This window comes from Barbus barbus (assembly GCF_936440315.1).
Source record: "Barbus barbus genome assembly, chromosome: 45".
Taxonomy (NCBI): domain Eukaryota; kingdom Metazoa; phylum Chordata; class Actinopteri; order Cypriniformes; family Cyprinidae; genus Barbus; species Barbus barbus.
The window spans coordinates 23551388-23577634 of NC_136723.1; the positions used below are offsets into that span (position 1 = coordinate 23551388).

The 26247-nt window shown below is 38.6% G+C and overlaps 2 protein-coding genes across 3 annotated transcripts in view; one reads left to right on the forward strand and one right to left on the reverse strand.

Annotated features, from left to right (window-relative positions):
- Positions 1-10053: 10053 nt before the first annotated feature.
- LOC306863832 (nucleoplasmin-like) lies at positions 10054-11120 on the forward strand (the record flags this gene model as incomplete). Its single annotated transcript, XM_079407375.1, has 6 exons — positions 10054-10090; positions 10181-10263; positions 10333-10452; positions 10730-10823; positions 10909-11012; positions 11088-11120. The coding sequence occupies 6 exons, from the start codon at positions 10054-10056 to the stop codon at positions 11118-11120; spliced, it is 471 nt and encodes a 156-aa protein (XP_079263501.1).
- Positions 11121-11187: 67 nt separating this feature from the next.
- The window catches only part of LOC306863923 (unconventional myosin-XVIIIb-like), a 49973-nt gene continuing 34913 nt past the window's right edge, over positions 11188-26247 (reverse strand). Inside the window, exons 34-43 of one of the 2 annotated variants that reach the window (XM_079407522.1) lie at positions 25379-25492; positions 25182-25298; positions 24494-24577; positions 23554-23691; positions 23290-23475; positions 19606-19739; positions 18516-18557; positions 15181-15351; positions 13330-14255; positions 11188-12802 (exon numbers count right to left, since the gene is read on the reverse strand). In XM_079407522.1, the coding sequence (XP_079263648.1) occupies positions 13343-14255; positions 15181-15351; positions 18516-18557; positions 19606-19739; positions 23290-23475; positions 23554-23691; positions 24494-24577; positions 25182-25298; positions 25379-25492 (1899 nt within the window). In that variant the 3' untranslated portion in view covers positions 11188-12802; positions 13330-13342. The remainder of the gene's footprint in view (positions 12803-13329; positions 14256-15180; positions 15352-18515; positions 18558-19605; positions 19740-23289; positions 23476-23553; positions 23692-24493; positions 24578-25181; positions 25299-25378; positions 25493-26247) is intronic. The other variant, XM_079407523.1, reaches the window with a different exon arrangement.

A 26247-nucleotide genomic window follows, 5' to 3' on the forward strand; every position in this document is an offset into this window, starting at 1 on the left:
AAAAGAAAATCTCAAAGTGACTGACACTCTATTGACACTCTATAGAGGGGTCCCATCCCTCCCTTTCCTTGAGAAAATCTTAATTAGATCCGAGGAGGTCTAAGGATTATCTGTGATTCTCCACACTGTCTCCATTTTCCTGCCATCTATCAGCCGGGTTGCTGTAATTCCACACTGAAATGCCACCAAACGAGCAAATCCACAATATGCTTAGTTTACTTAGGAAGTGTTGAAACAGGTATTCTGCAGCTAATGTGGTGTAGAAAGGTCCTTGGGGATGGGAAACAAATGTTTTTAGTTTTCAGCACTTTCGAGCATTTCCCAGGAACAATTCAATTATTCTTGAAATGGCATTTGCAACCCATTTTTGCTGCTGTAAGATGATTCATATCTGCTGAACTTTCATATACAGTATTTTAGATACATTACATGTAAAGTAGAACATTTCAAAAGTTTTTTGTTTTAATTTTGATGATTAGAGCTTACAGCTCATGAAAGTCAAAAATCAGTATCTCAAAATATTAGAATATTTACATTTGAGTTTCAATTAATGATCATCCATACAGTATAAATTCCAGGTATCTCTTGTTCTTTGAAACCACAATAATGGGGAAGACTGCTGACTTGGCAATGATCCAGAAGACGAACATTGATACCCTCCACAAAGAGGGTAAGTCACAGAGGGTCATTAATGAAAGGTGTGGCTGTTTACAGAGTGCTGTATCAAAGCATATTAAATGCAAAGTTGACCCGAAGGAAGAATTTGGGTAGGAAAAGGTGCACAAGCAACAGGGATGACCGGAAGCTTGAGAATACTGTCAAGCAAAGCTGATTCAAACACTTGGGAGGGCTTCACAATGAGTGGACTGAAGCTGGAGTCAGTGCATCAAGAGTCACCACACTCAGACGTTGTGATACAGTCCTAGCTCAGGATAAGGAAGGAAGAGGGCAAGGTTGGAGTAGGAGACCCGTGCGTCTTTATTCAATAAACGAAAAATACAAAACAAAGGTTGCCACAATGGCACAGTTCTCGAAAGCTCAGCTTTTCAATACGCAGCTTCCAGCAGTTATCCAGATCCGTCGGGCAGTCACAGCACACGAGTCTCCGTCTTGTCTCTCTCTCATTGTGAAGCTCCCTGCAGCTTCTTAAGAGGTCTCTCCATGCCAATCACTGCAATCAGACACAGGTGTTCATCATTTTGCACTTGACCTACTTTCTCCCCGCTCATCTCCCAATGCTCTCTCCCGCTGCAAACCCCGCTGAACCACGCCCCCCTTGCCACAGACGTCTTCAGGAAAAGAGCTACTAAGCCACTTCTGAACCAGAGACAACGTTAGAAGTGTCTTACCTGGGCTGTGGAGAAAAAGAACTGCACTGTTGCTCAGTGGTCCAAAGTCCCCTTTTCAGATGAAAGTAATTTTTGCATTTCATTTGGTAATCAAGGTCCCAGAGTCTGGAGGAAGAGTCTAGAGGTACAGAATCCATGTTGCTTGAAGTCCAGTGTGAAGTTTCCACAGTCAGTGATGATTTGGGCTGCCATGTCATCTGTTGGTGTTGGTCCACTGTGTTTTCTGAAGTCCACAGTCAACGCAGCCATCTACCAGAAAATTTTAGAGCACTTCATGCTTCCTTCTGCTGACAAGCTTTATGGAGATGCTGATTTCATTTTCCAGCAGGACTTTGCACCTGCCCACACTGCCAAAGGTACCATAAGCTGGTTCAATGACCATGGTGTTACTGTGCTTGACTGGCCAGCAAACTCGCCTGACCTGAACCTCATAGAGAATCTAGGTGGGGAATTGTCAAGAGGAAGATGAGAGACACCAGACCCAACAATGCTGATGATGCATGTTGAGATCCAAAGAAATTTAGGAACAAATGAGAAAGAAAGTAATTGAGATCTATCAGTCTGGAAAAGGTTATAAAGCCATTTCTAAAGCTTTGGGACTCCAGTGAACCACAGTGAGACCCATTATCCACAAATGGCGAAAACATGGAACAGTGGTGAACCTTCCCAGGAGTGGCCGGCCGACCAAAATTACCCCAAGAGCGCAGCGACGACTCATCCAAGAGGTCACAAAAGACCCCACAACAACATCTAAAGAACTGCAGGCCTCAGTTGCCTCAGTTAAGGTCAATGTTCATGACTCCACCATAAGAAAGAGACTGGGCAAAAATGGCCTGCATGGCAGAGTTCCAAGGCAAAAACCGCCGCTGAGCAAAAAGAACATAAAGGCTCGTCTCAGTCTTGTCAGAGAACATCTTGATGATCCCCAAGAATTTTGGGAAAATACTCTGTGGACTGGCGAGACAAAAGTTGAACTTTTTGGAAGATGTGTGTTCCATTACATCTGGCGTAAAAGTAACACAGCATTTCAGAAAAAGAACATCATACCAACAGTAAAATATGGTGGTGGTAGTGTGATGGTCTGGGGCTGTTTTGCTGCTTCAGGACCTGGAAGACTTGCTGTGATAAATGGAACCATGAATTCAGCTGTCTACCAAAAAATCCTGAAGGACAATGTCCGGCCATCTGTTCGTGACCTCAAGCTGAAGCGAACTTGGGTTCTGCAGCAGGACAATGATCCAAAACACACCAGCAAATCCACCTCTCAATGGCTGAAGAAAAACAAAATGAAGACTTTGGAGTGGCCTAGTCAAAGTCCTGACCTGAATCCTATTGAGATGCTGTGGCATGACCTTAAAAAGGCGGTTCATGCTCGAAAACCCTCCAATGTAGCTGAATTACAACAATTCTGCCAAGATGAGTGGGCCAAAATTCCTCCACAGCACTGTAACAGACTCATTGCAAGTTATCACAAACGCTAGATTGCAGTTGTTGCTGCTAAGGGTGGCCCAACCAGTTATTAGGTTTAGGGGCAAGCACTTTTTCACACAGGGCCATGGGTTTGGATTTTGTTTTCCCTTCATAATAAAAAACTTCATTCAAAAACTGCATGTTTTGTTTACTTTTTTCTTTGATTAATATTTAAATTTGTTTGATGATCTGAAACATTATAGTGTGACAAACATGCAAAAAAAAAAAAAAAACAGGAAGGGGGCCACACTTTTTTCACACCACTGTATATAATATATGGGTTTCACTTTCTGAAATGAGTGACAAAAAATATTGACCTTTTTCATGATATTCTAATTTTTTGAGATGCACCTGTAGATGAACACCAGGAACTGATGATTAAAAAAAAAGTAGGTGATGCGCACCAGCACTGCTTAGTTCAATCTACTTTTATTTGCTTTTACTGCAGAAACATTATAGAACTGCATTAATCATTGGCAAAATTTTAGAAAGGTTTCATTACAATCATTGACTAAAACCTTGACAATGTAAACAACTCTTTGGTTATTGGTTGAAATTATTTACTATGTTTTCTTTAAAAAAGTAAAAAGAGCCTCATACACTATAGCATTCTCTATTCTTTTTCTATTCTATCTTCTGTTCTTTTTATTTATTATAAAAATTACCCTCTAAAACTAGCAATCTCTATTATTTTTCTATTCTTTTGACTTGTTTTATTTTTTATTAAAAAAGGACCCTCTAACACAAGCGTTCTCTGTTCTTTTTCTATTCTAGCTACTTGTTGTCTTTTTATTTAGTATAATAAAAAAACCTTTCTACATGTACTGCATTAGGCCGACTGAGACTTGTCACAGCACTTACATATTATTGCTCTTTTGTTGATTTTGATTGCTTCCATTGTCCTCATTTGTAAGTAGCTTTGAATAAAAGTGTCTGCTAAATGACTAAATATAAATGTAAAATAAATACAAATATACATACACACACATATATATATATATATATATATATATACACACAGTAAATACAATGTTATAAATTGAATATACATGCCATTTTTTTTAAATATCTTTTTTATATAAAGTCATATATTAGGAAGGGGTCATCACATTTGGGGGTCTGTGGCATCGATGACATCAGCTACAAAGGACATTTGTTTTAGAGGCAGAGCAAGTATAAAAATAACTATTTTTTTTAACATAAAAAAAAACAACCTTTCCCTCTATCTTTCTCTCCGCTTACTAGCTTGTACTTATTTGAACAATGGCTGAGACTTGGTGTTACGAGCACTTCCTCTGTCTGATTGCCTCTTCAAGATTAATCGCTTTTTGTATTCCCCAATTGTAAGTCGCTTTGGATAAAAGCATCTGCCAAATGACTAAATGTAATGTAAATGTAATAACAAAATTGCTGATGAATCATCCTTAAGAGCATTGATGTGTTCTGAGAAAGTACATTTCTATTTGTGACCCTGGACAACAAAACCAGTCATAAGGGTCCATTTTTTGAAATTGATATTTATGCATCACATGAAAGCTGAATAACTAAGCTTACCATTGATGTATGGTTTGTTAAAATAGGACAATATTTGGCTGAGATACAACTATTTGAAAATCTGGAATCTGAGGGTGCAAAAACAGCAAACTATTGAGAAAATCGCCTTTAAAGTTGTCCAAATGAAGTCCTTAGCCATGCATATTACTAATCAAAAATAAAGTTGTGATATATTTACAGTAGGAAATTTACAAAATATCTTCATGGAACATGATCTTTACTTAATATCCTAATGATTTTTGGCATAGAAGACAAATCAATAATTTTGACCATTACAACGTATTTTTAGCTATTGCTACAAATATAACGCAGCGACTTAAGACTGGTTTTGTGCTCCATGGTCACATTTACTATTATTATTTACTCTTCTATTCTAAATTTCAAAATTGATGTCATGTTGACTTTAAAGTCAAGTAAATATTATTTGTATAGCACTTTTAACAATGCAAACTGTGTCAAAGCAGCTTTACATCGGCTTGATATAAAGCTGGGTGGCTTTATATCAGCTTTACAATATTTAGACGGGGAAATAGTTTGTCGAAATAGTGTCATTCTCCTCTGGCCAGACAAAATCAGCAGTTTAAATCTAGGCTAAAGCAGAATCAGATTGTGCAAAGGACTCATCTGGTTCCTGTGGTCTTGTCCCGATGGCCGTTTTGGAGACAGGGTCTTCGCTGGGGATCAGTCTCTGGGGCTCATCTAGGTGTCCTGGCTGTAGAGGTCATCTCTAGGTGCTGATCCACCATCTGATCTGGATACAGACTGGATCTGGGTGGCTACGGTGACCTCGGAATAAGAAAGAAACAGACTAATATTAGCGTAGATGCCATTCTTCTAACAATGTAACAAGTACATCAGGTGTTTTGGGAAGTGTTCCCGGTTGACCTTTACTTGGAAGTAAAGTAGTTCATAAAGTCATTACTACTGTGCTGCTGGGTAATGTCTGCACCTGCTGATGTTATATATTTTGTTAATTTAGCCACTGTATTAAATACTTGGGGTTGTGTTTGTTTTCTTCTAAAAGAGACGTAAAGTAAGCAGATCTAGCAGTTTTTAATGCTTTTCTGTAGGATAGGGTACTTTCCCACCAAGCAATACAAAATACCTCTAATTTTGTTTTTCTCCAGCTGCGCTCCAATTTCCGGGCTGCTCTCTTTAGGGCCCGAGTGTGCTCAACATACCACGGTGTTGGACTCTTTTCCTTAATATTCCTTAAGCATAAAGGAGCAACCGTATCTAAAGTGATAGAAAAGTGGGAGTCAATAGTTGGATTTTGTTGAGGTGTGTTGAGGAATTGAGGTAAGTCAGGAAGATTTATAAAGTCTTTTGTGGTAGAAGTTATGGTTCTACCATATTTTTTAACAAGGAGCTGGCTTTACAGCTACAGTGGGGCAAATAAGTATTTGATACACTGCCGATTTTTCAAGTTTTCCCACTTACAAAGAATGGAGAGATCTGTAATTTTCACCGTAGGTACACCTCAACTGTGAGACAGAATATAAAAAAAAAAAAAAAATCCTGAAAAATCACATTGTATGATTTTTGAATAAAATTTCCATTTTATTGTATAAAATAAGTATTTGATACAATAGAAAAATAGAACTTAATATTTGGTACAGAAACCTTTGTTTACAAATTACAGAGGTCAGACGTTTCCTGTAGTTCTTGACCAGGTCTGCACACACTGCAGCAGGGATTTTGGCCCACTCCTCCATACAGGTCTTCTCCAGATCTTTCAGGTTTTGGGGCTGGGCAACACGGAGTTTCAACTCCCTCCATAGATTTTCCGGTCATCCTGTCCCCTTTGCAGAAAAGCACCCCCAAAGCATGATGTTTCCACCCCCATGCTTCACGGTTGGGATGGTGAACTTTGGATTGTACTCATCCTTCTTCCTCCAAACACGGCAAGTGGAGTTTATACCAAAAAGTTCTATTTTGGTCTCATCTGACCACATGACCTTCTCCCATGCCTCCTCTGGATCATCCAGATGGTCTTTGGCAAACTTCAGACGGCCTGGACATGTGCTGGCTTGAGCAGGGGGACCTTGCGCACACTGCAAGATTTTAATCCATGATGGTGTAGTGTGTTACTAATGGTAACCGTTGAGACTGTGGTCCCAGCTCTCTTTAGGTCATTGACCAGGTCCTCCCGTGTAGTTCTAGGCTGATCCCTCACCTTTCTCAGGATCATTGATACTCCACGAGGCGAGATCTTGCAGGGAGCCCCAGTCCGAGGGAGATTGACGGTCATCTTGATTTTCTTCCATTTTCTAATAATTGCGCCAACAGTTGTTGCCTTCTCACCAAGCTGTTTGTCTATTGTCCTGTAGCCCATCCCAGCCTTGTGCAGGTCTACAGTTTTGTCCTTAGACAGCTCTTTGGTCTTGCCCATAGTGGAGAGGTTGGAGTCTGATTGATTGAGTGTGTAAACAGGTGTATTTTATACAGGTAACGAGTTCAAACAGGTGCAATTAATACAGGTAATGAGTGGAGGATAGGAGGGCTTCTTAAAGACAAACTAACAGGTCTGTGAGAGCCAGAATTCTTGCTGGTTGGTAGGTGATCAAATACTTATTTCATGTAATAAAATGGAAATTAATTAATCAAAAATCATACAATGTGATTTTCTGGATTTTTCACAGTTGAGGTGTACCTACGATGAAAATTACAGGTCTCTCCATTCTTTGTAAGTGGGAAAACTTGAAAAATCGGCAGTGTATCAAATACTTAGTTGCCCCACTGCATATGGAACATACACAAAACTAGATAATGATCTGAGATTTCATCGCTCTGCTGCAATATTTCAACACCACTGACATCAATTCCATATGACAGTATTAAATCTAGAGTATGATTTCGACAATGAGTAGGTCCTGAAACGTGTTGTTTGACACCAATGGAGTTTAGAATGTCTATAAATGCTGATCCCAACTAATCTCTTTCATTATCAACATGGATATTAAAATCACCAGCAATTAGGACTTTAACTGCAGCCAGCACTACCTCAGATAGAAAATCAGCAAATTCTTTAATAAAGTCTGTATGGTGCCCTGGTGGCCTGTATACAGTAGCCAGTACAAACATCGCAGGGGATTTATCATTAACACTTGTTTCTTTGGATAACGTTATATGAAGCACTATTACTTCGAACAAATTATACTTGAAACCCGACCTCTGAGAAATACTGAAAATATTGCTATTAATTGTAGCAACGCCTCCCCCTTTACCTTTTGGACGCGGTTCATGTTTGTAACTGTAATCTTGGGGGGTAGACCCGTTTAAAGTAATGTAGTCATCTGGTTTTAGCCAGGTTTCTGTCAAACAAAGCACATCTAGTTTATGGTCAGTGATCATATCATTTACAAAAAGTGCTTTTGTAGAAAGGGATCTAATATTCAATAAACCAAGCTTTATCATTTGTTTATCTGTATTATATCTGTTTTTTATTTGTTGAACATCAATTAAATTGTTACTCTTAATTTGGTTTGGACGTTTTCTGTATTTTCTAGTTCGGGGAACAGACACAGTCTCTATAGTGTGATATCTAGGTGAAAGAGTTTCTATGTGCTGAGAATTAACTGACTTCTGTGACGTGAGGCGGCTAGCAGACGGTCGGTTTAGCCAGTCTGTCTGCTTCCTGACCTGGGCCCCAGTTAGTCAAGTACAAACTCTAAGACTATGTGCCATATTTCTAGAGAGAAGAGCAGCACCACCCCAGGAGGGATGAAGACCATCTCTTTAAAGCACACTTGGCGTTTGGCACTGTGCACCACGTGCGTGTCATTCATTGCATTAGACAGCCCACAGATGCTCTTAGTCACCATCAATAATAGCCAACAAATGCTCATTGGGTTCGTTTGTGCTTTTTAACTTAGTGTGTGTGAGTGTTTCACGGAGGAGAACGGGGCCCACACACAGCGAGGATTCACTTGAGCCCTCCCACGCACTCTCTAAACCATCCTATACGTCATCAGGAGCAGAGATTGTGTGAGTGGAGCTCCCATGTGGCTTCACATTTCATTTACAAGGCATTCGCCTCTATTTTTCGCATATCATTCAGTCTCTTCTGGCGAGCACAGGTGTGCAGACAGAGAAAATGATGAAGTTATATTAAAAACACAGCTCATAATTCTGCCTAAGGTCAATATATAATATTTGTATATATAATATTGATTTACCCATTACCCCCACACCTCCTAATATCATAGTCTCTTTGTCCTCATGGCATCTTCGGCCCCCTCCTCTACTTTATTTTCATCCAGCGGCTCGTGGACTTTGATGGCTGCGAGGGGCTGGCGGTGGAACCCAGGGGAGCGGCGGTCAAACTCACAGCCCATGTTCTCTCTCCGCTCCGTAATCCACAGGCTGAGCGATCTGCACGGAGATCTGTTAATAATAGATCACACGACAGAATGAGAGTGTGCAGCACATATGGAACTGAGGGGGGTGTGAGATACATAAACAACCATGGCAAACAGAAGTTAAATGACTGAAATACACATCCGGCTCACATTTTGAACTGAGTCACACACACACAAAGTAGTCTAGTCACTTTTATTATAACACAGATCATTTCAAAGCAGCTTCACAGTAATAAACAGGAAAATAAAAATCAATTATGCAGGCTTCTTCAAATATGAGAAAAATTCAGCTGTATATCAGCTATAACAAAAGACGTGTTTAATTATTTAGTGTGAAATTCATGAATTATGAAAGGAGTTTATAGGCACAGCTTAATCTCTTGAGAATAATTGATTTGAGGGATCTCTTTGGGAGACTAGGGAGAGCTGTCACACAAGAACTGGTTTACAGTATATACAAACACAAAAGTCTTGAATACAAAAAATAAATAAAATCCACATTTGTACAGATATATAGCGCTGTCAGTGGAAATCTGCTATTTATTTTACTCTGATTTGAAAAGCATTGCACAACATATCTTTGTATAAAATGTAAAGTACATAAAGCCTAGTCAACTCTTTCCATAATGTATGCAAGTTTCACTTATTGACTAAATAACTAAACTACAAAACTATAATTACAAAACTATAATGTGCCTCTATTATAGTCAACTCTTTCTTTGAAGCATGCTTTTTTCCCGCTTCCTAACCCAACAACTATGACAAAACTTGATGATATTCTATTTTTTGTGTTTTAAACTTTACTTCATAAACATGATCATCATTTGGCTCTTTATTTACACTAGGTTTATAAAGTAAATTACACCAATGCTACTGAAAATAAACACTTGCAGACAAAGACCTTGCGAAAACATACCCATGTGACAACTTGCCCCGGTTATAAGAGAGGTTAATATAACATAAAAGACAACATATTTAGTGTGCATTATTATGAGTCAGCTTAATTCTATTCGATTAAAACATGATTATAAAGAAGTGATTTTTCAGCAGGTTCATGCAGCAGGTCGGATCCATAATTAACCTGCAGTGATCCTGACTTAATTACTGTCACCTGATGAGCAATTAACTTCCTCTTTAAACATTCACAGGGGGCAAACTCACTCTTTCTTTTCTTTTGCTGTTCTAGAAGCAGCTTTGAGATATATATCTGGTGAGAATATGTAGTGAATTTCTAAGTAATTCACGTTACATACTGCAGATTAAATTGGCTAATAAACATTTACTGTATGTGTCTTTCAGTTTTCTGTTTTTGTTTCAAAATGAGCAAAACAGAGAAGCCTTTATCCACTCTTTGGGGTAAGATCCTACACTTTTTGTGTTTTCAAGTAAGAAATAATTCAAAACGTACTAGTAGGCTATTCTATATTAAATAATTTGTTGTTTCAGGTTGTGAACTCAATGAATCTAATAAAGAAGAGTCCTTCAAGACGGATGATACGAACCATCAACACCAGCTGGCACTGAGAACGGTTGGTTCGGTGATTGTCGCGGTTTAATCAGTGTTTATTACATTTAACCTGTTAATATTTTATTTGAAGATGTGTCTGGGTCACACCGCTAAAGATGAGTTCAATATTGTGGAGTTGGTCACAGGTGAGGGCAACAGCATCACTAAAGCGGTTCCCATAGCAACACTACACTCTAAATCGATGCCTACGGTAAGAAACATTGGTTTTTATTATATATCTGTGCAAACGTTCGCTCGCTAAAATACCCACAATGCCCCTCTAAGTAGCGTTTTTGTTAATAGTTTTTACATTTTTATCAGCTTTTGCTTTCCCTGGGAATCGAACCCATGACCTTGGCGTTGCTAGCGCCATGCTCTACTATTTGAGCTACAGGAAAGCCTCTTGTAATTTAATTTGAATAGAGCTACAGTAATCACATTTCACCTCCAAGTCTGTATATACCTCATGAGATTTGATTCTTCATCAGGTCAACCTGTCTGGATTGGATCTTCATCCACCCGTGACCTTTCGCCTGAAGCACGGCTCTGGGCCGGTGTATGTCGGAGCGGAACATGTGGCCCGTGAGTGGTCCTTTCAGCTCTGACTTTAACAGCAACCACAGAGAGCATCTAAAAATAATGCATCTTGTGCCAAAATCTCTCCCAGTGGAGGAGTTCTCTGATGATGAAGAGATGGATGAGGAGGTAGAAGAGGAGGAAGATATTGAAGAATCACCGGTTAAGAAAGTCATAAAAAATGGTGCTGGCAAAGTAAGGCCTCATCTCGTAGGTCACAAGTTGTTTAAATTTTGCTCTAATTCTCACTGCTCCCTTTTATCTTCAAAGAGAAAGAAGCCAGAAAAGGGGGAGGATGAGTAAGTTGAATCAAATATATAATTTTTTTTTTTCCCTCAAAGCAAACTAATCAAGTGTTTTGTAAATGCAGGGAAGCCTCAGATGGTGAAAATCCACCTAAAAAGGTACCTTTTTATCCTTTTAAGGTTTTATTTTAAAGCCATGCACAAATGAGTAACATTTGTTTCCTTCAGGGTAAAGGAAGAGGACGGAAGGCAAAAGTGTGACCAGGCAAGGACCTGTAGATGACATACAAATTTGATCATGTAGAGCAGGTTGTCACCGAACTTGTTCCTGGAGGGCCGGTGTCCTACAGAGTTTAGCTCCAACCCTAATCAAACACACCTGAACCAGCGACTCACGGTCTTGCTTGGTATACTTCAAGGCAGGTGTGTTGTGGCAAGGAGCTAAACTCTGCAGGACTGAGTGTGGTGACCCCTGATGTAGAGACTCGAGCATTGATCATGTTCTCTTATTGCAGATGTGGATGGGAAGTAGCACGTTCCCAGAAGGCTGCTGCTTGATATTTGAGTTGGGAGCTCAAATTTCTCACCATTGTCCCATTGTAGTTCTACTTCATGTCAATAAAACTGTTGGAGGGGAAGGCAAACTTGTCTCATTTTGTCTGAAAAGCACTTTTTCTGTGGAAGAAAGTAGGATTGGGTTGGTGTAAAACGGTCTGCAGCTGTCCTATGAAAGAAGCACCTATTTAAATCCAAGGCATTGCATTAGTGATTTACCAGAGGTAAAGGTTAAGAAAAATCTTACTGTGGTAAAGTCCCTGTAATGTGCTGCTTTCAGTAAGTAGATCTTGCATGTCTCAAGCCTGGAATATTCTTTTAACGACAAGAAACTCAATTTATGGCACTTATTGCATAATGGTAATGACCACATTGAATGACTTGAGTTAAAATGACAGTTTTAGCAGATGAGCTCATATTTTTGCATTTCTGCTTTTAGCACCTCAAATTGTCCTTTAACTTCCATTTTTATCATCTCACTGTAACGTTAAGGAAAACTAATCAATTATTCTTTGCGATAACCAGCACAAAAATATTATGCCACAAATGCTGCAATTTATTATAACTGAACCTGGAATATTCCTTTAGCCTATTTATGCTTGCCAAGCGCATTAATACAAAGCATTTGGACCCTGTGTTTAGCAGCTTCAAATTCTGCTCTGGCAATTAAATACAAATTATTTTCTTTACTCCGTTCCTAGGCAAATAAGGCTAGGTTAATGTTTCGATTGGGGAAACCAGGTCAGCCTCAATTATTATGGAGAGCCTCTGCTTCATAAGCACAATCACTGCTTTGTGAAACTGCTCTATTTCAGTTGTTTTCCTCTGTGAATGTAATGCTGCTCTTCTCCTTTGAAAGGTTGACGCAAATACCAATGATTCTGCTTGACGTTTTTATTTACATCTGTTGGAGTTCAACAAATTTGCACTGACTGCTGAGAGGAAAAGCAAGCGCTCGCTGGTCAAGATTAATTTCCCTGACCTGAAGCACCCGCGGGTATCAGCACAGCTCGAATAAAGGGCATGTTTACAGTGAGAATTTTAGGAATTTCAAGCGTTCACTTTAACATCTTTATTTGTGTGTACAAACAGTGCTCAAAATAAATCCTCCGTGTTTTTGTGCTTCCAGTTAAATGGGTCTCAATGCATTCTGGACAGAGACGATTCTCCATGTCTTCATCTATCCTGTCAGGGGGAAAGAAAAAAGAGAGAGACTAAGTGATTCACATCCTTTCACAATTCAGTTTAGTTTCATGTTGCTCATCTTTCAGAGTTTTTGTCATTTAAAGGGGTCATAAGCTCTTTTTTTTTAATAGCCAGTTTATGTGACCATTTTCCATAGTGTTTTTTTTTCTTTGCAGCTGTGCTTTTAACACATGTAAACATTCACTTTGCATACACTCTGAGGAAAAAAAGCACAAAAGCTGTCACTGTCAGGGTACCATTTCAAAAGGTACACCTTCAGTCACTGTAGGTAATATCCTCCAATAATTATTATTCTATTAAAAAAAAAACACTGTTAAACAGCAGAAAATGCAACCTCAATACAAATCCACGGATTTCAGAATATCCCTGCATTTGGACTGGGGAAGAAGTTTCGAGTTTGCAAATAAGTTTGTTTCAGTATAAATTCAAAAGATCAAGGAGAATTAGGTTCCTCATGATATGACCCTCTTAAATGTAAAGCAGGCCAGTGCAGTTTTAAGCTTAACCTCGTTGAGTCTTCTAGTCGACTTCTGCTTTTTTCAGGTACTTCTTCATCACCGAGTTGACGTCCTCGCTGCCCTCGGCTTCCAGCCTCTCTCCTTGAGGCCCACGGCGCTTCTGAGATCCGCCAGAACTTGAAGAATCCGAGTCAGACTCTCTACGTGACGCTCTGGAGGGCGGCAACTCCCCAAAGTGCACACTGAGGGCTCGTCTCTGGCCCGTTCGGGAACCGCTAGATGCCAGGCTGCTGGTGGACTGCGCTCGTCGGATGGCTGGGAGAATGTCTGAGCTGGTGTCCCCTGCATCGACTCCGGCCCTCTCCTTGTCTTGATTCCCGAGGAGCCTGCGATTCTGGAATACAAGTGGTTCTGATCCCAATTTTGACTCTCCTGTTTCTGCCACCAGGCCACCGAGTAGACGGCGTCGGTTTGGTTGATAGGTGCCAAGAGGAGGCATCGCTTTCGAGCTGGGCTCCTCCTCGCCTTCCTCAGGGATGGCCAGGTTGGACAAGTGGCGGCGGGAACTTGCGGTGGAGGTCACAGATGCGAGGGAGTCACAGGAGCTGAAGCGGTTAATCTTTCCTGTGGTGGTGGAGGACGTTGGGCCCGACTCAGATAGGGAGCGGAGGCTGGAGGCACGAGGCAGGTGCGGACTGGGAGGTTTCAGTATGCCAGGTCGAGGCAGGTCCTCCAGACCCTCCTGTGCTTCTAGAGACAGCGCTGAGGACCTGCGGCATAGCGTGGAGGCCCCTGTCGTCTGATAGATGGGAAGGGACACTGCGCTTCCCTCGCCCGCCTCCGAGCCTCTTTCCCACCCAGAGCGCTTCTTCCTCAGACCCTCCAGGAGCTCAGATAGGGCCGTGGATGACGACGCTCTGCCAAGACCACTGGAACTTTCTTTGACGTCTTCGTCAAGGTCTTGCGTGCAAGATCTGTCATAGGGAATAAATGACAGACAATAACAGTGAATATAAACTAAAGGATGGTTATTAAATCATCATTTATCCATCATTTTATTCACTCCCCCCACCTACAATCCCTGCCGGGCCTGAGACTCGAACCCATGACCTTCGGGTTACAAGTCCAACTCTCTATCCATTAGGCCACGACTGCCCCATAAACAACTACTGGTTTTTTTTGGTCTTCTCACCAAGCTGTTTGCCTATTGTTCTGTAGCCCATCCCAGCCTTGTGCAGGTCTACAGTTTTGTCCCTAGTGTCCTTAGACGGCTCTTTGGTCTTGCCCATTTTTTTTTAGATTCTCTCTCTCACAGTTGAGGTGTAACTACGATGAAAATTACAGATCTCTCCATTCTTTGTAAGTGGGAAAACTTACTTGCAAATACTTATTTACCCCACTGTATATACACATAGAATGTTGCATCAAACAAATTCATAAGGGAAAAAGTGTGAATAATAAATTAACTCAACAGCAGATTCCAAGTGATTAAAGGCTTAGGATGTTCCAATTCAGCCCATTGCGAAGGCTTCACCAGTAGTGGACACATGTGCAGCATAATCAACGACTTACAAGTAAATGAGACAGAGGAAAATGAGTGAAGGGCATAAAAAAAAATTAACTGGAATGCAGCCATAGAGTCCTGACCTTATGCTGAGGGTCTGGCTATGCATTACAGATGCATATGCTACTTTTTTTTTTCTCTGGTGTTTGACAATTTGAGATGCCTTTTAATGTAGGAAAAAATTAATTCTTCAACATTTCCCCATTTGTGATTCACAAAAGTCAGTCAGTCATACAGGATTAGAGCCATGCTTTCTAAAAATGCCTGGTGTCGTTACCTTGTTTATTGATGCACACTCATGCTTATTGATTATCAGGCTTCTCTTGCTATGTTACCTGAAACTGTAGGTGCTCATGGTGTCGGTAACAGACTGGCGGCCGGAGCTGCTTCCTGCATAAGGAGAAGTTGTGCCTCCTCGCCCTCCTCGTGGTACACCTGCCCACTGACGGATCCCTTCGCCAACGTCTTCAGTGCCCACACTGGATCCGACGCTGGACATGGTGTCGCTGAAATTCAAACCATGAGTGTGAAAATCATGCTTTCATGGGAAAGATTAACAGCTGTGCAACATGCTCTCGTCATGAGTGCTGTAACACCACACATGGGGGTGATATTAGCTCTGATATCCTCATTGCTACCCAGCAGGCCATGTGTGTTCAGTGAGCAGTGAGTTCATTAGTCTTGAGAGCACTGTCATTATCAGGGCTCGTCGGGGCACAACGCATTGATCCACAGCCTGTTTACAGACTGACTAAAGCTGTTTGCTTGAGATCCCAAAACATAAGCTCCGTTCCAAGAGCTAGTGTGCTGCCTTGCTGCTAATTGCCAAAAGAGGCATCTATCTTCTAATGGAGCATCCTACACTATTAGAAATGAAATTTCTAAAAGGTGGGTTGTGTATAGCGATGCAATTGAACCACCATTTTGGGTTCCCCAAAAAACCTCTGAGATAATTTCTTAAAAGAACCACTTTGTTTCTTAGTGTTAAGAATATTTTAACAATTTGAAGAACTTTTTTCCATTATAAAAAAGAACATTGTGCAATTGAAAGGTTCCATGGACTTAAATGCTTCTTCATGGAACCATCCCAACAAAGCACATTTATTTTTAAGAGCATAGCCATGAATTCTCATAAGTGACTGATTTGGAACGTTTTGCATAGGCATACAATTGCATCTGCATTTATGCATTGGGCAGACACTTTAATTTAAGTGATTTACATTGGATTCAAGGTATAAATGTATGAATACCTTGGGAATCGAACCCATGACCTTGGCATTGCTTCCACCATGCTCTACTGTCTGAAATACACAGAACTATGAGGAACTTTTGGTGCTATGAAGTAAGTTTTGCTATTTGCTACAACTGATTAGTACAATTAGTTTTGCATCATCATGTTGCTAAATGATGCAAGAGCTACTCTACCAAGCATAAAATGCGCATTCACAAAAATATTGGCCAAAATTTCATTTTTTATTAGATTTTTTATTTTTCAGTATTGCATTAAGTATAAACAGTAGAGATCAAAATTAGAGAACAACCTATAATTTCCTAAATTTCAAGGTCACTGTTTAGCCCTATTTGAAGGTAACCTAACAGGAGTAATTTGATATTTGATATTTGATAAACTCATTGTATTCTGAAGCACAGTATACATGACAAATTAAATATTTGAAATAGAACTCTGATCAAAATTTGAGAGCATTTACAAATATCTCCAAGTTATTGGTGTTAATCTGGCACCTGGTGCTAATTTCCTTATTATATTAATTATATAACAAACCCTATTTAACTGCCAGCATTCCTCCAATTTTCCTCCCTGAGATTGCAAGATGACTGAAACCCTGCGACAGGAGGATGACCCTTTCAGCCATGGTAAGTTAATCAAAAATTAGTCATTCCAAATCTGTGATTTCTCGAATATTGCAGGTTTACAATGACACTACTTCATTCAAGTCCCCCATAAAAGGCTGGTCGTCCATTTACGAGAAGACAGGATAAGACAGAGACTCTCAATGGGGAATCGGTTCAACGCTGCAGCTGGAATTGGTGCCAGTTTTGTCAAACATGTTAGTAGTACAGTGGTATACCTACAGCTAATATTCCTTCAAAATTTGAGTGATGAAGATTCTTAAAATTAAGAATTTATAGATTGTTCTCTAATTTTGATCTCCACCGTATAGCATTCTGCTTAAATTGCTCATTCCATTGCATTCAGGGATTGAATTATTCATGGATACATGAGATTCTGCTTTAGAATTTGCTCAAAACTAATTACAGTACCTATCTTATAGAAACGGTTTCTTGTTGTGTGTTTGCCTATGATGACTTAAAATGCTGGGCAGATCACTAGGTTTTGGAACAGTTGCATCAAAACCTATTCTAGCTTCCAGAAGCTCTTATTCAAACATACAAGAGTAAGGTAACAAAAATGTTAATTTGCTTGCATATGCCGTGGGTTCTCTCCTACCCTTCTCTTGTAATTGGACTCACTACATTCGTACAGAGATTTAAGACCCAAAGCTCTGAGCAACTGCAACACAGTTCATTTCATCCCCTTTTACGCTTGCACAGACAACTGAAAGAGACTAGACGTGGGGGGTCTCGGCTAACGCGCATGCATTATTCAGAAGACAAAGCATATCACAGCTGGTGAACTTTTAAAAGGACTCTCTCGCACAGAGGAAAGCTTCTTGCATTTAACAAAGCAAAGTGGCAGTGTGGGTATGTTGCGGTTTGCGTCGGACAAGTAGGTGTCTGTTCACATCTGTCCAGCAGAGACTCTATCTTCATTCAGACGTGTGAAAGAAAGCCGTGACCTTACACAAGTCCACACACGTTTACAGCACTGAGCAACAGGCTAAGCAGGCAACATCAACAGCCGAATGCAGCGCTGGCCCATCCATCAACATACTGCTTGATGGAGAATTTTTAGACCAACGAAAGAAGGATGGTTATGCGCTAGACTCCACCAACACCATTAAGCCACGGTTCACAAGGAGACGCCGTGCATTTATATGCAAAAAAAGAAACCGTACAGCATAAGCAGTTATAGTTATATATGTTATGCAACTAGAGCTGGATAACATAGGGAATGCATTTGCAATAATATATCTGGCAATATGAAATTAAGCATCCTAGATGCTTTTAATACACTTTTATTTGACTGTTAAGTTTCTTTAAGATCATTAGTTACACAATCCTTCATTGTCTTGTGATTTGTGAGTATGAGAACGCTACGAGAAAATATTCTACAGCGTCTGAGATTTAAATAACAGTAGTAAATACAGCTAGTAGGTTAAATAATGAATATTAAAGGTGAATAAATATTTAAAATATATAAAAATACTATACTTTAAAAATAAAAGTAATTTTTTAATTTTAAAATATTTATTGAATGAATATATATATATATATATATATATATATATATATATATATATAAAAAATAAATATCAATTAGAATATTCAACAAAACATTCCTAAAAATTTGATATCTAGGAAAGCCTCAGAAATGCATTTTTTTTCTACATCGTCCAGTCCATATGCAGCCACTGTCCTACTTTGAAGCCTTCATTCATCCAATTGCTCATTCCCAAATGCAGAATATAGAAAATGAACACGGATACATGGGAGAGAACAACAACAGGATGGGGGATGGAGTGCTTACAGATCTTTCCTTCTAGAGAAGGACTCCACAGCCGTCTGCACACTGTGTGAAGAGGGAGACGCAGTCAGAGACACACAGGAGTGGAGCAGATAGTGGATGGAGGTATGAGCAAAGCAAGCATATTGAATTTTCAGTGAAGTCTAAGCAGTCTGGTGGAGAAGATCAAAGTCTTAAACTCTGATACATCGGACTGCATTTTACTATGGGTGTCGAGGGAGGAAGGCATTATTGAAGTGCTTATAGTAGCAAAGCGTAGCCTTGATTTTGCACAGTGAGGAAAATCTCTTCACATTTCAGCTCAACTGAAAAATATGAAAGCAGTTACAAAGTAACAGCGAGAAGTAAAACTTCAAACCCAAAGGGAAGAAAACAGTATATATCTACTGTTTTCTTCCCTTTGGTTATGAAGTTTTATGTCTTGATGTTTCTATTAGAACATCAATAAGTCAATAAAAACTGTTACTTATAAAAACTGTACATATGGAGTTGAGTTTGCCAAAAAAAATGTATACAATTCAAGTTAAACACATAATTGAAATAAAAAGTCATAAAGTTAGATTTGATGAAAAACTAAATAAAATGTGAAAAAAAAAAAATAATAAATTAAAATAAAATAAAATAAACAAGATAAAATAAAATAAAGCAATTCCAACAAAATAAAAAAATTGTAAAGTTATATTAGCTGAAAAACAAAACAAACAAAAAAAACCTCAAAAACCCTGAATTAAATTTAATAAAGTAAAATATTAAATATAAAAAAAAAATATATATATAAAATAAAAAACAAGATAAATAAAATATAAAAATAAAATAAAATAAAGCAACCCCCTTACCTTAAAAATAACAAAAAAACAAAACAAAACCAAAAGATGGTACTTCGAAAATCTACTGGAAATCATACACCGTTCAAGAATATAGCTAACTTTGTTCAACACACTATTATTTGTAAAGAACCAATCACAATCTTGAATACTATATAGTTTGGATAGTATACAAACTGGTTTGCAGACTATTTCTTCTTGCTATGCTAGACAGAAAACAGAAACAAAAAAGGAAATGGCAAAGGTCAAGCGCATGTCACTAGCGATACCTTTCTGTATCACTTTCATCGCTGGACTCCACCTCCTCCAGCGCAGCTTGTAGATCAACGATTCGCCGGATCGATGTCTCTAGATCAGCTTGCAGGGTCTGTCTTACAGCTCGAAGCTCTTCCACTTGCATTTCCTGGAAACAGATAAGACAAGATCAAATCAGATAACCTGCGACGGCCACGCTGGATCTCCAGGGGAAATAAAGACCCTGCATCAGGACAAGAGAAGTGTTTAATCACAAAATGTGCCTTATAAATTAACTGCTTGCTAAGGCTAGCATCGTTATTAAACCGCTCACATTTTCTTCAAAAACATAAAAAAATCTACTTATATAAAGGCTAAGACGTTATGTAAATGAAGCATTCAGAGTTTTTTATCCCTTTAATTTTAAAGGGATAGTTCACTCAAAAATTAATTCTGTCATTAATTACTAACCCTCATGTCGTAAGACCTCCGTTCATCTTCGGAACACAAATTAAGATATTTTTAATGAAATCCGTGAGCTCAGTGATTCAACCATAATTTTATGAAGCTATGAGAATTATTTTTTTTATGCACAAAAATATTCTCATAGCTTCATAAAATTACGGTTGAACCACTGATGTCACATGGACTATTTTGTTGGTGTTCTTGGTACATTTCTGGACCTTGAAAGTGGTAGGACCCTTGCTGTCTGTGGAGGGTCAGAGAGCTCTCGGATTTCATCAAAAATATATTTTTGTGTGTAGAAGATGAATGAAGGTCTTACGGGTTTGCAACAACATGAGGGTGAGTAATTAATGACAGAATTTTCATTTTTGGGTAAACTATCCCTTTAAAAACAATTTATATTCAACAAACACAATCAAAATTAAGCACTAAGTGTTTGGGGGGTTTTCTCTGTTAAAAAAATGCATGACTATTGACATTTAAATATTTGTTTCATTAAATAGTTGTTTCACATTTCATTCATCCTAACAATTTCTAACAAACAAATTATTTTATATAACTTATATAACTTTACTATATATATATATATATATATATATATATATATATATATATATATATATATCCACTTCATTTCTTTTAATAAAAATAGTATTCAAGGAATATTCTCAAAGGAAATCATTCATTTAATATTTCTATATTTTATATTTTAATGTAAATATATACATTTAAATTAAATAAATTAAATAAATATTTAAATTCAATTAATTTAAATACATATATATATATATATATATATATATATATATATATATGAGAGAGAGAGAGAGATTTAATATTTATTAACAAACTATTTTTTTGTAAATTTGTCAAATAAATTTCCTATTTTGCTTGGGTAAAATAAATATATATATATATATATATATATATATATATAATTTTTTTTATTTTTCAACCCAAGTACACAATACATGTATGGCCACATGAACTTTAAGAATCATATACTTGTTTGTTTGTTTAGATAAATCGCTCAGAGGGGTTTGACCAAACGATTAGACAAACTAGGTTTTTTTTATTTTTATAAATCATCCAAGCACCCGATTCCTAGCCATTTCTAATATACATTTGATTTGATTAAATATTATTAAATTGTAAAGAAATTCCAGGATCAGTTCCCTCTTCACGTAGGCCTATTATTTTAATCGGGTCAGTCGTAGAAAAATCTGATTGGTTGATAAATTTTGACGTTTAATCCAGGTGTGAAAAGAATTAATATCTAGCGCGAGAGCACGGAGAGTATCTACCTAGATCTACAAAAATGCGCTCTCGACATTTGGCAGTAAAATAACGCCATACTTTATCAGACATTACATGCAAGATTAAATGAAAATTACATCCCAAATTTTCTGAAAACAGTTGGTTTCCATCAGAAATACAGTGATATAAAAACACCCGCACTGGGTTTCAATTTTGAAACGTGCAGAGCTCAACCAAGTGTTCTCCCCACCCCCCCAACCGGTCGAATAGGCGGGACTTACAATTTGTGATGTCACAAACACAGGGAGACAACTTTGTAGTTCAAACGAGCCGTTCGCTGTAGTTCTTGAAAAGGGATTTTTTTAAAAAACAAAATATCTCCCTTTGGAGTGGACTTTGAGATTTGTAACTTTGTAGATCTTTAATGCCCAAACATACACACTGCACACTGACTAAAATTCAAAAAGTGAAAAAGCATAATAGGACCCCTTTAAGTATTTTTCTCCATTATTTCTTATATTTTTTCATATATATATATAAATCATTGTATTACTGTCTTTTGGCAAGCTTTTCTCTTTAACTTCTGAAGTGCTTGTTTGCTAAAGGACAATCCTGCGTTATTGATCGCCAGCTCTTGTTTGTAGAATAATTTGATAATGAGCGCTGGAGAGCCAGCGGAGCGACTGATTACACGATTCATTTTCCTCTTCCCTTCTTTGTACGTCCCCCAGTCTCTTGCTCTCCTGGACGAGCCGCCACTGTCTGTCTATGATTAATTCCCATTGTCTCCTCAAGGTTATTGATACAACAAATCCCATTCCGCTCCTCTCATCTCCATGACAACCACACCTTCACTATTGCCCCCTCCCTTTCATAACCAATAACCTGGAGAGCCTCAGCATGTGTGTGCGCGTGTGTCTTCGCATCGGGAAGAAACGCATCCCAGACTCCAGTCTTTGTGTATGTGCCCGGCATTGCTAACACTGTAGCTAATATTCATAATATTGAATGCCTTTGACTCTCAGCACGCAGGTCAAATTGCATTACAAGCCGGCAGGTGCTGTAATAACTTTCCTCCTTTGTGTTAAATTATGAATATTTAGAGGTTTGTCAGGAGAGATCTGTGTATTCTCATGGGTAATAACGTGTCAGGCTTGTGCGCGGCCACTGAGGGGAAAATGCACCGAGCGGCTGTAGATATGAATACATTAGTTATGAGGATGTGCCATGGAGTTTCACAAAAGCAATTTTAACGCACATTCAAGGATCAAAAAGGAATGCACCATTTTTAATTTCAATATATTACAGAAATTAAAGATTCTACACCTGTATTTGATATTATTCTTAGGGATACACAATATTTCAGAACCATATGAGTATATTTGTTTATTTTATTGGTGTTGATACTATTGTTCAAAAGTTTAGACTGGAGTAATGATGCTGAAAATTCAGCTCTGCATCACAGGAATAAATTATATTTTATGATATATTAAAACTGTTATTTTAAATAAATATAATTTTTTTAGTTTTTGTTGTATTTTTTTATTAAATAAATGCAGCCTTGGTCAGCAGAAGAGACTTCTTTCCAAATAAATCTTACTGACCACAAATGTTTTAACACCGATATATACTGTATCAGATATTAAATTTAGCATATTTATACATTTTGATTACCTTAACCATCCTCTCGCCCTCAAAGTTAACGTTTATAATATACTAAAATATATAAACAATAATATAAGTGTAATCTTAAACTAAACTGAATATCCAAGTAATGATCCATTATTAATTAATTTATTTTGATTAATTTAATTGTGACCACTAAATAAACATAAATAAAATAAAACTAAAAGATAAAACTAAACAAAAAAAATAAAATACTCACCTTTTAGGACTTCCATAGTCATAATAAACTACTACTTGTGTGTTAAATATTGTAAAAATAAATAAATAGAATAATGCTACAGCAGAAAGGTGTGTGTGTGTGTGTCAGTCACCAGCTCCATGCGTCGACGGCTGCTCTCCTGTTCTCTGATGCTCAGGTCGTCCATTTCCAGTTTCATATCCGCCAGTCTCTGCTGATAGTATCGGGAGTTCTCCCTCTCCCTGGCCTCGGCCTGGGCCGCCTGCTCCAGCTCCTCACCCAGCCGCACCACGCTGTCCCGCAGACGCAGAACCAGCACCTACACACACACACACACACACACCGTAAAAATCCTCTCTGAGAAATAGTATAAAGCTGTTAATGGGTCTGGACTGACCTCAAATCTCTTGACCTGTCCTCTCTGGAACTCCAATTTGTTCTCTAGATCACAGATACGAGCTTCTTGCTTGCTTACGATGCTGCGGGTCACCGTGGACGACTCTAGAAACTGCACACGTGCTGCGCTGGTCTGCAGCTGGGAAGAAAAGCCCCGCTGGGTTACGACCACGCTTGTGAAACGCGCTAACAAGTCAACAAAATACAAGAACATTTCTGCTCCACGTTCACAACAGTCATCCTCAGTGCAAGTTAAAATAAGAACATAACACAAGTGTGTGAGAATAGATTTAGTGTGTCCCTACAGTTTCCGTCAGCGACTCTCACCATTCTGAATTTTTACCCTTGCAATTGTGAGTTTATATCTCCACAATTCAGACATTTTTCTCAGAATGGTAAGTTTATTATTTCACACTTGTAATTTTAAGTTTATAACTTTTTTCTCAAAATTCTGAATTTACATTTTGTAATTCTGCAATTCTTTAATCTCACAATTCTCATTTTTTTCTCGCAATTGTGAGTTTATATCTCATACTTCACAATTATGACTTTTCACAGAATTTTGAGTTTACATCTAGTATTTTAAAATTTCTGTTTATATTACACAATTCTGACGTTTTTCTTGCAATTGGGAGTTTGCATTTATGTAAATTGTTACATAAAAAGTTACAATTACCTATAAATTTTTTATATTCTATGGTGGAAACGAGCTTTTATAGTGTCCCAAATCACAATATGCTGAAAATAAAGTCATTTAAAAAGTGTTCTACTTCTGATGGATTTCTTAAATATTGTGCATTATTTAATGTAACTGCTTGAAAGTAGGAACTTTACTAACAGAAGCACTGTGCACAGTTGTAGTAAACTGTGAGTCGGCCCATGTTGCTGTAACATGTTCATATGTGTGAATGGACATCTGTGTCTCGGTGTGTCTGTCTCACCTCCTCATGTAGGGTCTGTCTCTGTTTCTTCAGCTCCTCCATTATAGCCTGAAGCTCTCGGATCTGAGAGATATCACTGGAAGACTGGGATAAACAAACATGTTTAGTTGGCTTTGGGATATTTTACATAACCTCACACACACCAGTGTTGGAGAAACTACTTTGAAAATGTTTGTCAGAAATCTTAAATGAATGCAAATGGAATTTCGTTCATAATCTGAAACCAAAACTAATGGGATCAAACCAGAAGAATCCTCTGAAAATCAAATCAAATCTTACTGGATAATCTTAAATTCTTCTATTTACTTATTTGTTTTCTTTATTTTTATAGCCATAAACCTCAGTCATTAAAATTTTTATTTTGCTATGAAAAGAAAACATCTAATGATGTTGCCCAAGGACTGGAAACACTATTAAGTGATGACTCAAGTGAACAAATAAACAATTTTTTTACCAGTTGAAATGAAGCGTCCATTTAGCAAAACAAATCACAGATTTACTCAAATGAATCAGACTAGAGAGAAGGATGCTTTAGGAGCGTGTGCAAAGCAATGTGACAAATTATAGCATTTTGTCACGCTTCCCAACTGCGTGATGGAAAAAACAGCTCATTATTGGAAAAGCTGCACTATTGAAAACAGCTGAGCGACTGTCATAACTCCCCGAGAGCGATGTAACTCCAGCAGACCTGAGCGATGAGGGCTTTGTGCTTCTTCATGAGCTCATTGAGATCCTCCTGGTCTTCCTCCAGCCTCTTCATCAGGTCCGTCCTCTCGTAGCGTAGCTGAGCCAGCTGCTCATCCACCTGAGACAACAGACAGACACACACTGAGGTAAACCTGAGGTCAGCCCTTTGCTCCTTTCATTTCATGTCTCGGGCCTCACCAGGCTCTTCTGCTTGCAGATGCTCTCCAGTTCGATCTGAGCGTTTTCCAGCTCTGCAGCCAGAGTCTTCTGTGAGCTTTCAGACTCCAACCGTCTGGCTTCACTGTCCTCCAGCTAGAATACACATAGACAAAACTCAAATAAAGGGAACTACAGAAATATAGACCACGGACGGGTGTTGGACAATATCAGCATAAATCCTTATTATTTTTAGATGAGTTTGTATTGACAAAATAAACTATGCAAACATACACTACCGTCAAAGAATTAGGAATAATTAAGTTCTTGAAAGAAGTCTCTTCTGCTCAGCAAGGCTGCATTAATTTGATAAAGAAATAATACAGTAAAAACTGGAGTATTGTTAAATATTATTACAATTTAAAATCCGGAGTGTCTATTTAGACACTACTTGTTGGCAGAGGCTATTTACACTAACTCCGCCCACCAACATGAGATTGGGCCAGTCAACATTACAAAAGACGCTTGTCAGTCATCTGTTCTTGTGGTGCAGACATACTGCCAAGTATGGTGACCCATACTCAGAATTCATGCTCTGCATTTAACCCATCCAAAGTGCACACACACACCGTGAACACACACCCGGAGCAGTGGGCAGCCATTTATGCTGCAGCGCCCGGGGAGCAGTTGGGGGTTCGGTGCCTTGCTCAAGGGCACCTCAGTCGTGGTATTGAGGGTGGAGAGAGTGCTGTACATTCACTCCCCCCACCTACAATCCCTGCCGGCCCGAGACTCGAACCCGCAACCTTCGGATTACAAGTCCGACTCTCTAACCATTAGGCCACGACTTCCTTTTGATGCGATCGACCGGGTTCAAATCCAAACTTTTTTTCTCCCTTTTCAAATTTCAA